This window comes from Carlito syrichta, unplaced genomic scaffold, assembly GCF_000164805.1.
Source record: "Carlito syrichta isolate Samal-C Ts95f unplaced genomic scaffold, Tarsius_syrichta-2.0.1 Scaffold157052, whole genome shotgun sequence".
Lineage (NCBI taxonomy): Eukaryota > Metazoa > Chordata > Mammalia > Primates > Tarsiidae > Carlito > Carlito syrichta.
In genome coordinates, this window is record NW_007101148.1 from 33,035 (window position 1) to 44,197 (window position 11,163).

An 11,163-nucleotide genomic window follows, 5' to 3' on the forward strand; every position below is an offset into this window, starting at 1 on the left:
GCCCAAAACTGTATTAAGAACTTACTCTTTCATTATTGAACTCAATAAAAAACTACATCATAAGGCTAAAACTATTATTGTGAAATTATCATTAAATTGGATAAATGGGTAGAAAAAGTGTACATATTATCTTTGGATGCATTAATTTATCCAATGAAGTGGTATATAATTGCAAAAGTTGGTGTTATGCATCTGACTAAAATACAGAACTATGTAAAATGACTTCAGAGCAGGAATGGAAATGTCGGTTGATACTAGACAAGCCAAGTGTAGAAAAAGCTGTTTCCACATTTATTTCCAGGAAGTTTCTGAGGCATAGCTCATTACCAAGTGAGGGGAGGTTTTAACTCAAATAAATGCGATACAGCGCCCGCTTGTAGTGTCATACATTCACTTTCAAAACCTCCATGCTTTTCCTGAAATCAACCTATATATTCAACATACAAACAAAAAGGAATGAATGCAGACTTTTAAAAGATATGTTTCACTTTAGGAGCATTAAGAGAAAAAGTTTAAAGACTAGAAGACATTTAAAAATATATTGGATTTTTTACGGTTTTTCTAAATGCAAAAAAGAGACACCTCCCCACAAAGGGCTGAATAAAAATCCCTGCAAAATGCACTGGTCCATTCTCTCCATTCAGTGCAGACTAACTACATTGTAGAAACGAAAAGAACCAGTTGTGAGAAATAATGACTATCCCTAAAGACATTATGCTCTCAATTTTTACTACGCAAGTCAATGTTAAATCTTCTGTATATAAAGGTTTTGCTTTGGGGAAAAAAACTAGCCGTTCACAACTGTAACTTAGGTCACCCTAGCTGGCCTGCATTAAGGACACAAAGGCCCCTGCATCTGGTCTATGCTTCTCTTGTAGGTTGAGGCATCATTTTAGCTTTTCCCATACTGAAATAGCTCCAGGTCTCTAGACAGAAATGAACGAAGTGAACAAGTCTGGTAATGGAGCACAGATCAGGTCCTTTGTGTGATTTAAGTCTACTGTCCCTTCTCCCACTTGGTTCACGTAAGCAGCACCAAAACTGGAGCCGAGGTTTCACAAGGTAACGGCATCGCAGGACCTGTCATTTCATCACACCATGTCATGTGACACCATGTAACAGTCTGTATTAGACCTGTAGATACTTAACACTGTAAAGTTTATTACAAGCATTATTTCCCAAGACTTGTGGTATAAGTACTCCTTTTTAAGTGCTACCGCTTATTTAATAGTGTTTATCTATATTATAACATTGAATAAATCAAAGACATATGTATATAATGCAATAAGTTGTGCCATTTCTCCTTACTCTATATTAAGGTATTATTAACAAAATCAATTAAGAAAACTGAGACAACTATTACAACTGAAAAAGGCGGTCAACATCACAGATGCATGTCTGTGCAGGTCAACAGGGTTTCCCTCGTAACATGAAGATAATTTTGCCAAAGACTCCTGTATCATTATTTTAGCAGCAGTTGGTCTTCAGGACAAGTAGATCCAACGTTTCAAGTGAAAAGACACTGAGCTGCTCTAAGAAAACATCAATCCACATCACTAACAGAAGAAGCAAGCTGCTGGTGTCACCTTGACATTCAATGTGAGATTTAATTCATTTATGTTACGATAACAATGCTTTGGGGTTCTCGTGGTATATCACTGAGAAGGAACTAATGTGTCAAGGAAGCTGTTATTTGTTTTAATATTTAAATTATAACAATACAATAACTAAAAAAAGGTCAGTGCCTCTAAATCCCATCGATTTCTATTTTTGTTTTCAAAATACCGATAAAATTACATCTATGCTTCTGCAACAACAGTGCAATACAGCATCCTTTTCTGAATAAAGGAACTGAGGTTTATTCCAGCAGAAGCTTTAAATAAGGTAGACTGTTGCCAGCTACATGAGTCCTGCATGTTTGATACAAAACATATCAGGAAAGCTTAAACGAACTCGCACATCTATCTGTATGCGGTAAAGCTTCACATAAGCAGCAAGGGAATGAACAGAAGTACACTCAATAGAAAACATTTTTCTAAACGACTGCAACAAACAAATGGCAAAAAGTGATTAAGAACAACCACCTGCAGAAGTCAGGTGTGAAGGGACACGGCCCCATGGCTGCTCCGGTGTTAGACGACGAGGAGGCCGGGGGCTCAGTCCACCTCCATCTCCCCAGCAGCCCGGCTGTGCTGTGCGCTGTCTCTGGCTGTGTCTGGCTTAGGCTCGGCCCCGCCCTGGCCGTCCAGTGGGCCGTTGTGCCCGCTGTCAGCTTTTGCTTTGTCCTCAGGAACGTCTACTCTTGGTTTGGGCTTATAAATGATGGGGTTGCAGAAACTATCCAGGTCCTAAAGACAAGAAAGAACAACTGGCTGTCTTAAAGACATTACCGAACAGGTGACCTTTAACTTTTTTTTTTTTTGAGCCGGAATCTCACTGTGTTGCCCAGGCTGGAGTACAGGGGCACGTTCATGGTTATAGCCGTGACCTGCTGGGCTCAGGTGATCCTTCCGCCTCAGCCTTCCAAGTAGCTGAACTGCAGGCACGCACCACCAGGCCTGACTAATTTTTTGATTTACTGAGAGATGAGGTCTCACCAAGTTGCCCCGGCTGGTCTCGAACCCATGGGCTCAGGCAATCCTCTCACTTCAGCCTCCCAAAGTGCTGGGATTACAGGCTTGAGCCACCGCACCTGGCCGACCCTCAACTTTTTAAATTCCACATTAACTTTCTGAAGTTCCACGTAATCCTTTCTGAATTTATGTTATCTCAGCTGGGTAACCATTTCTTCAAATGCCTCAAAAAATACTTCTTGGACTAGTGCCTATCTGTGGCAGTCAGAAACTGGAGAATCTCTAACAATTATTTTCTGTATCTGACCTTCCTAAAACTTGTTTTGTTATAATAACAGTTTACTTTGGTAGAAATAATTTTTAATTCTTCCTTTAAATTATAATTAATGTTTTGTTATAAGAATTGTATCAAGCCAGGCGTGGTGGCTCACACCTGTAATCCTAGCACTTTGGGAGGCAGAGGCGAGAGGACTGCTAAACCCAGGGTTTCAAGACCAGCCCAGGCAACTTGACAAGATCTCGTCTCTACGATAATAACAATAATAATAATAATAATAAATTAGCTAGGCATGGTGGTGCACACCTGTGATTCCAGCTACTTGGAAGGCTGAGGTGGAAGGATTGCCTGTGCCCGGCAGGTCAAGGCTGCAGTAGCCATGAGCGTGCCATTGCACTCCAGCCTGGGTGACAGTGAGACTCTGACTCAAAAAAAAAGGACCATGTCAAATGACATCTATTTCATAAACTGAAAACTCCTCAATATTTATATTAAAAAAATCTTAATAAATGGAATCATACCAATATATTCACCATCGGCTTTTTTTTTTGGAGATGGAGTCTCACTCTGTCCCTAGGCTGGAGTGCAGTGGCACACTCAGGGCCACTGCAGCCTCGACCTGCTGGGCAGGCTAATTTTGATTTACTGTAGAGATGAGGTCTTGCCAAGTTGCCCTGGCTGGTCTCGAACCCGTGGGCTCAGGCAATCTTCTCACCTTGGCCTCCCACAGTGCTGGGATTATAGGCATGAGCTATTGTGCCCAGCCAACTTTATTTTTAAAATAGCCTTTTCTGTTGAAGGAAAAATAGTCGTGAAAGTAAATAAGGTAAATAAAATAAAATGTTCTTCTATTTCCTTTTTCATGCAGAAATAATGCTACTACAAACCTCCTATTCAGATTTAAACACCTCTGAAGACCAAGGTGGAAATAGAGGGAGTCACATCCTAGGCAGAATGCTATGGTGGCAGACTGCTCTTGTCACATTCTACATCTCATCTGATGAACAGTAAACTTTATAAATACTCTAACTTCCTGACAAACTTGTTCAGAATGAAAATATTACTTTGATTATAAAAATAATACCTATTTTGTTAAAAAAACAAAAACAAAAAACAAATATCCAAAAACATACTGAATGAGATAAAACAAAATCATCTGAAATTCCATCTCCCATTAAGTGAACATATTAACATTCTGGTGACTATCCTTTTAAGATGTATGTCTGTGCATACATGTATATTCAAGCATATCTATAGAGACACACATTTTATACAAATTTATACATTCTATTAGGTTCTGTAATCTTTTCTTTCTCATGCAACAAGATGTATCCATCTTTATATTTAAATAACTCTATAAGCCAGGTGTGGTGACTCATGCCTGTAATCCCAGCACTTTGGGAGGCGGAGGCAAGAGGATTGCCTGAGTCCAGGGCTTGGAGACCACCCTGGGCAACTTGGCAAGACCTAGTCTCTACAATAAATCAAAAACTTAGCCAGGTGTGGTGGCACATGCCTGTAGGTCCAGCTACTAGGAAGGCTGAGGCAGAAGGACTGCTTGAGCCCAGCAGGTCAAGTCTGTGGTAGCTGTGAGCGTGCCACTGCACTGTGGCCTCGGTGACAGGGCGAGACCTTGAACCCCTCTTTCTTTCTATATATCTAGTTTCCTACTGACAAACATTAAGGTTGCTTTCCATTTTTTGTTATTATAAGCAAGGGTATTTATGTTCATGTACTGCCCAATGATCAGTTTAGGATTAGTTTCTAGAACTGTGATTTCTGAATTAAAGGATATACTCACTTTAAATTTCTATATATATTCCGGTACAATACCCAGGAAAGTTGCAACTAATTTAACCCAGTTGCTCAGGGAGAGCGTCCATTTTTGGACATCCTGGCCAACTGTGGCAAACATCATAAATGTAAATATAACCAAATCAGATGGTGAGAAAAAGATTTCATTTTTTAGATTAGTGATGAGGATGAACCTTTTCATATATTTATTGGACATATATTTCTTCTCTATTTCTTGTCCAATGTCTTTACTCATTTTTCTACTTAGATGCTGATCTTTATTACAAATTTTTTTCCCCATGTTTTCAGTGGTATTTTCTATTACTTTTGACCTATTCAATAGCAATGTTCTGTAAACGAGATTTATCTCAGAATAAAATTTTACCATGGAAATTTATATATTTCAAACTAGGTTCAAGACAGACTTATACTGCGAAACTTTTTTTTTTTGAGTTGGAGTCTCATTCTGTTGCCCAGGCTGGGGTGCAGTGGCATGCTCATGGCCACTGCAGCCTTGACCTACTGGGTTCAGGTGACCCTTCTGCCTCAGTCTTCCAAGCAGCTGGAACCGCAGGCACGTGCCATCAAACCCGGCTGATTTTTGATTTGTTGTAGAGACAATGTCTAGTCGTGTTGCTCAGGCTGGTCTCCAACCCCTGAGCTCAGATAACTGTCTTGCCTACATCTCCCAAAACATAAGGATGACAGGAGTGAGCCACAACCCCTGACTCCTGCACAGTTTTAAAATGAAGACTTATTTAGAGAGTTCATCCAATCTACAACTCTGAAATATGTAACAACGAGAAGTCATCGCAGTGCTTTATTTCGTTCTGTGTTACTCTCGAGATTTAAAAACCAGCCTGTGTGACAAATCAAATCAAGGAACAGAGATTCCTCATGCTTAAAATCTTTAAAAGTTCTTTTTAGCAAAATAAAAGATTAGCCTTAAATTTCCATTCTTCTCAAAGTACAGCTCTCATTTAAAAACTTTTTGGCTGGGCTCCGTGGCTCAGCCTGTAATCCCAGCGCTTTGGGAGGCCGAGGTTGAGTGGATTGCCTGAGCCTGAGGGTTTGAGACCCGACTGGGCAACTTGGCCAGACCTCATCTGTACAATAAATCAAAATGAGCCAGGCGTGGTAGCGCGCCTGTAGTTCCGGCTACTTGGAAGGCTGAGGCGGAAGGATCACCGGAGCTCAGCAGGTTGAGACTGCGGTGGCCGGGAGCGGCCACGGCACTCCAGTCTGGGCGACAGAGTGAGACTCCGACTCAAAAAAAAAAAAAAAACTTTTAGTATTTGAACCAGTTTAAAAAGGTAACGCACAAGCTTCTTACCTTCGACTTGGCAACGATTTCTGAAACTTTCACCACAGGGTCTTGAGTAAGACTCAGCTTGTTCTGGGCATTCATCTTACTGTTCAGCCAACTCATGGCCTCACTAATATATTTTTCAACTTTTTCGATTTCGGAGGGATCCAAATGATCATATCTTTCATCCTATTAAAGAAATACTTTAGTGAATGTAACTGTTTTTTTAGTTAGTCTAGTTTATTGATAATTTCTGCTTAAAACATTCATGCTCTTCCTTGACTGTGAACCTCACATATACTCATGTGAAGAAGTCACATACAAAAATAATACAGAACTAAGGAGAGTGGGAGAAAAGACAACATCAGTATGGGTTTAAAAAGGAAAGACTTTCTAGGGCAACCCCCTCGGGTCCCCTCCCACTGTGGGAACTCTTCTGTCCTCTTAATAAATCCTGCTTAAAAAAAAAAAAAAAAAAAAAGAAAGACTTTCTGAAGAAATCAAGTTAGAAAAAGGGAAAGTTTTAAAGGGAAAGTATCAGGCCAAGGAAGACGCTGCGATGGAATGCAATTTGTTAGAGAATAACGCGATAAAGCAAGCAGGTGCATGGCAAGCTAGTCAAAGAACAAGGCACATGTAACACGGTTCCTGGGAGGGAGAAGGACATACATCCTGGCTGAAAGAGAAGCTGCCACACACGGAAGACCACCTAGGAGGTCGCGATTGAGACCGGCAGCCACGGAACCCGAAAGAAAGGGTAGTGCAACACACAGAAAGAGGCGCTCCTGCCAGAACGAACACTGGACACAGAACACAAAAGGAAAGAGAACGAGCAGACACTCCAAAGTCAGAGGGCGAAGATGGCGATGCCATGTTTTACACCAAAAGGCTCCCGCCCGAGATACCCAAGTCCTCCTCCTGCTTGTAGGGTTCCGAGTTAGGCTTCCACAGCTCCGACTTCTCTGTCCTCTCTCAGGCAGCCACACTTCCTAGGCCTTCTTCCTGCTTCCGGGCCACCTCGCGAGGTTTCTCTGCTAGCTGCTCCTCACTCATCTCTCCATCACACACTCTGAAGGGGTCTCAGCCTGGTGTCCTCCCTGAGCACCCTCCCCATTCAGCGTTGACACCACCTGAGAAGCCTGCAATGCCTGTTGTCAGCTCCTGGTTATGTCCCAGCTGCTCTTCTCAGTTTTCCTCATCTCAGTAAATGGAAACTTCCTTCTTCCAGGTCAAAATCGTTGGAATCATTTTTGCCTTCTCTGATGCAGTCACAGTAGCTCTACCAGCAAGTCTTATTAGCTCTACCTTCAGAATAAATGCAAACATCCCACCACTTCTTGCCTCTCCTGAGTTGAAGCCTCCACCATCTCTGGCTTGCGTTTTCCGAATAATGTCTTCACTAGTATCTCTACTTCCAGATGCTTCAAGAAACAAGTCCAACGGTCTTACTACTGTGCTCAGAAGCCTGCCAGGGTAAAAGCCTGTCACCCCAGGGACGTCTGCCATGGCTGACTGGGCTTTCACGGCCCTGCAACTGCTGCCCTGTCCCCTGGTCCTGCCGCTCCTCCGCTCCCCTGAGCGCACCACCATTCTGACTCTAGAGCGCTTCTCTTCCCAGCTCGGCAACCCTCACCTCTTGCGGCCTCATGTCCTCAGTTCCCTCTGACATGTCTCCACCGTACTCACCTTTCTGGTCTCTACAAGCCTCCTCCACCCCTGCAGTCCCTTCCCTTCTCCACAGCCTTTAGTATCATCTGACATACTCCACAGTCACTTACGTACTACCCACCTTTCCCTGTTGAAGCCTATTCAAAACGAGTTCAACACCTAGAAAACAGCCTGGCACATGATAAAAACTCAAGTGCTTGATAAAAAAGAACTCTTAAAGCTATGCACTCAAGAAGACAGTCCAAGCCTGGGGAGCACTGGGCCTCCAGTCATGTGTCTGCTTATTCCTTCCGTTTTTTTTTTGAGTTGGAATCTCACTCCATTGCCCAGGCTGGAGTACAGTGGCACGCTCCTGGCCACCACAGCCTCGACCTGCTGGGCTCCAGCAATCCTTCTGCCTCAATCTTTCAAGTAGCCAGAACTGCAAGTGCGTGCTACCATGCCCAGCTAATTTTTGATTTATTGTTGAGACCAGGTCTCACCAAGTTGCCCAGGATGGTCTCAAACCCACAGGCTCAGGCAATCCACTGGCCTTGGCCTCCCAAAGTGCTGGGATTACAGGCTGAGCCCTCCTTCCTATTTTTTCACCATCCTTACACTTGTGTCTGTAAGAACAATCTGAATACTGTTATTAGCAGGTATGTTCACAGTCAGTATCTGGGTTTGTCCAGATACTAGAATATGTTTGGCTGCAGTTTTTATAAAACTCACACACTTCTTATTTTTTTGAGTTGCAGTCTCACTCTGTCGCCCAGGCTGGAGTGCAGTGGCATGCTTATGGCCACCACAGCCTCAACCTGCTAGGCTCAGGTGATTCTTTTGCCTCAGTCTTCCAAGTTGCTGGTACTACAGGCATGTGCCACCATGCCAGGCTATTTTTAAAAATTTATTTATTGTAGAGATGAGGTCTAGCCAAGTTGCCAGGGTTGGTCCTGAACTCGTGGGCTCAGGCAATCCTCTCACCTCAGCCTCCCAATGCTGGGATTATAGGCATGAGCCATCATGTCCAGCCACATTTCTTATTTCTAAGATAAATAACTGCCTTTCATATCGTGCAGTGGGAACAGCAGAGCTGTTGAGAGTTTGTATGTTGATGTCAGACCACTTAGTTTTGAATTTTGAACCCATCATTACCTGCTAGTGTAATCCTCAAAACAGTGGAAGTATTCAGTTTTCTTACATGTAAAATTAAGATAATAGTACTTTTGATGAGAATACAGTGAGATAATTCACGTAAAGTGCCTAAAATTCATGAAGTGCTTGACAAAAGCAAGCTACTATTATGACACCTGTGCCTGAATGTCTCTGGTGTTGGTCTGTCCTGCCCATGATGCAGTTTTACCAACAGTGATAAAAACTGGAGGATCACAGTGAATAATCCGTGAAGAGCAGGGATCAGCAAACTTGACGGAGGGGCCAAACCCAATAGCTGCCCATGTTTTCTATCACATTTTTAAAGACTACACTCACGCCCACTCATTTACATAATGCCCATGGTTCCCTTTGTACTACGGTGGACAGCTGGACAGACATGGTAAGAACTGCAACATGTAGAATAGTTTATTTGTCTATTTATTTACTTGTTTATTTTTAAGTCGGAGTCTTACCCTGTCACAACCTCAACCTGCTGGGCTCAGGTGATCCTTCCACCTCAGCCTCTCACTTCAATCCTCTCTCAACCTCTCAAATCTCTCTCAATCCTCTCACCTTGGTCTCCCCAAAGTGCTGAGATTATATGTGTGAGTCACCACACCCAGCCTTTTGTCTGTTTAAAGAAAGTCCGCTAACCCTTGGTTCAGAGGAAAAAACAATAAGCTTAGTTTTGTCAGATTTTACTGTTAACATCCAAGTGGATACATTATCTACATAACTATATTTTTAAGGCTTCAAGATAGTGACACGGTTAAGGTAACAGGGATCTGAGTATGTACATAAAAGAATACAGGAAATTACAGATGACTTGTGAATTGGAAGACAGCAAGCAACAAAAAGGAAAGGAAGCCAAGAAACGAAACAGAGGCGAGTGGCGTCCAGGCTCAAAGAGGCCTATGAGGGAAAAGCCCAGGAGGGCCTCTTCTGCACTACATGAAAACACAAAAATGAAGTCTTTAAGAAGAAAACAACAAATTTGGTCAGCGGGTTCATTTGCAATGGCGTTTCAGGGAGTTCTGAAAAATGCAAGCCACACACCTTTGCTGTATTTCAATGTATCAGAATCCTTTAGTGGTAATTCACCAATAAAAAAAGTTTCAAGGTTTGCATACACAATCTGTGAAATCTGGTAGTAAAACTGCTATAGCTTTGTGGCTGAGAATGTTAACATTTATAGCACCTTCCCACGTGCCATTCACACACCACCGTCACAAACTGGCTTTATGAATTCAATACCTTGTTCCTGTATGCTTCTATGACTTTCATGACAAGCTGGATCTTTTTTCCCAAGTCATTTAAAGCTTTGGGTCTCTCTTCATGTTCCGTGTACCTCATTTGAATAGGCTGGCCATACTTCTGTTAACATAAAAGAAAAATTTTTTAAGAAGAAAAAATGTTATTGCGTTTTAACAGAAAAGTTTTATTGGGTCCTTAGAAGATAATGAAGAGGAAGAGAAGGTGGCCCCAGGAGGAATATCCCGCCTGTTTTCCAGCATGGAGGTGGGATCCAGCAGCCCTTCTCTGGTCCTGCACAGGGATGCCCAGCTCATGTCTTCTCTCTCCTCCTCACTCATGAAGATTACCTCTTGACTCTTCTCAAATCCAAAGTTGCAATCAAAACCTTAACTCTTCAAAAGCTGGGTGCGAAAACTTCATAAAATCACTAAAGAAGAAAACCATAAAGACTATACTGCATGCAGAATTCACGGATTTGAAACTTGGTTCTGAACACTCATAATGCATAATTTAACTACCTACAACATAATCACTGGGACTTCCTAATAGTTAGCATCAACTGAACATTATTTGTACTATATTTACTCATTAGATTAAAATGTGGCCTGTCTTATAAGTGCAGCCTTTCCTCCTCTACAAGTGCTTGCATCAGGGAGTTTCTATAACTCTGGGAAGGGAAGGACATTAGAAGGATAACAATTTTCTTCCAAATTTGTGTAATATTAAATAAAAATCAGCTTACTGTATAATAATTTTAGGTTTGCATAAAAGTAAAAAGGAAGTAACAGGGTACCAGATGGATCTCACTGCTTTTCTCTAACGCCAGCATCTCATGATACATTTGTTAAAACTAAGAAACCAACACTAGTACTTTACTATTAAATGAACTCCAGTCCCGACTCAGATTTCACTTTGATCTATTCCCGGATACTGTATTAAATTCAGTCTATTCACATCATACTTTTTATTGCTGAAATGTTTTTGAAAGGGAAGTACCACATTTTTTATTTTTAAAGCTGAAAAAAAAGCTGAAATCCATAGACACGTCTATAACATTTCTTTCTTTCTTTTTTGAGTTGGAGTCTCACTCAGTCGCCCAGACTGGAGTACAGTGGCCGCTCCCGGCCACCGCAGCCTCGACCTGCTGGGCTCCGGCG

The 11,163-nt window shown here is 42.0% G+C and overlaps 1 protein-coding gene across 2 annotated transcripts in view; it reads right to left on the reverse strand.

Moving 5' to 3' along the window:
- Window positions 1–268: 268 nt before the first annotated feature.
- HSPA4L (heat shock protein family A (Hsp70) member 4 like) overlaps window positions 269–11,163 on the reverse strand; it is a 47,492-nt gene continuing 36,597 nt past the window's right edge. For both annotated transcript variants that reach the window (XM_008051029.1, XM_021709086.1), the window contains 3 exons: window positions 10,007–10,126; window positions 5,978–6,139; window positions 269–2,348 (listed from right to left, as the gene is read on the reverse strand). In XM_008051029.1, the coding sequence (XP_008049220.1) occupies window positions 2,157–2,348; window positions 5,978–6,139; window positions 10,007–10,126 (474 nt within the window). In that variant the 3' untranslated portion in view covers window positions 269–2,156. The remainder of the gene's footprint in view (window positions 2,349–5,977; window positions 6,140–10,006; window positions 10,127–11,163) is intronic.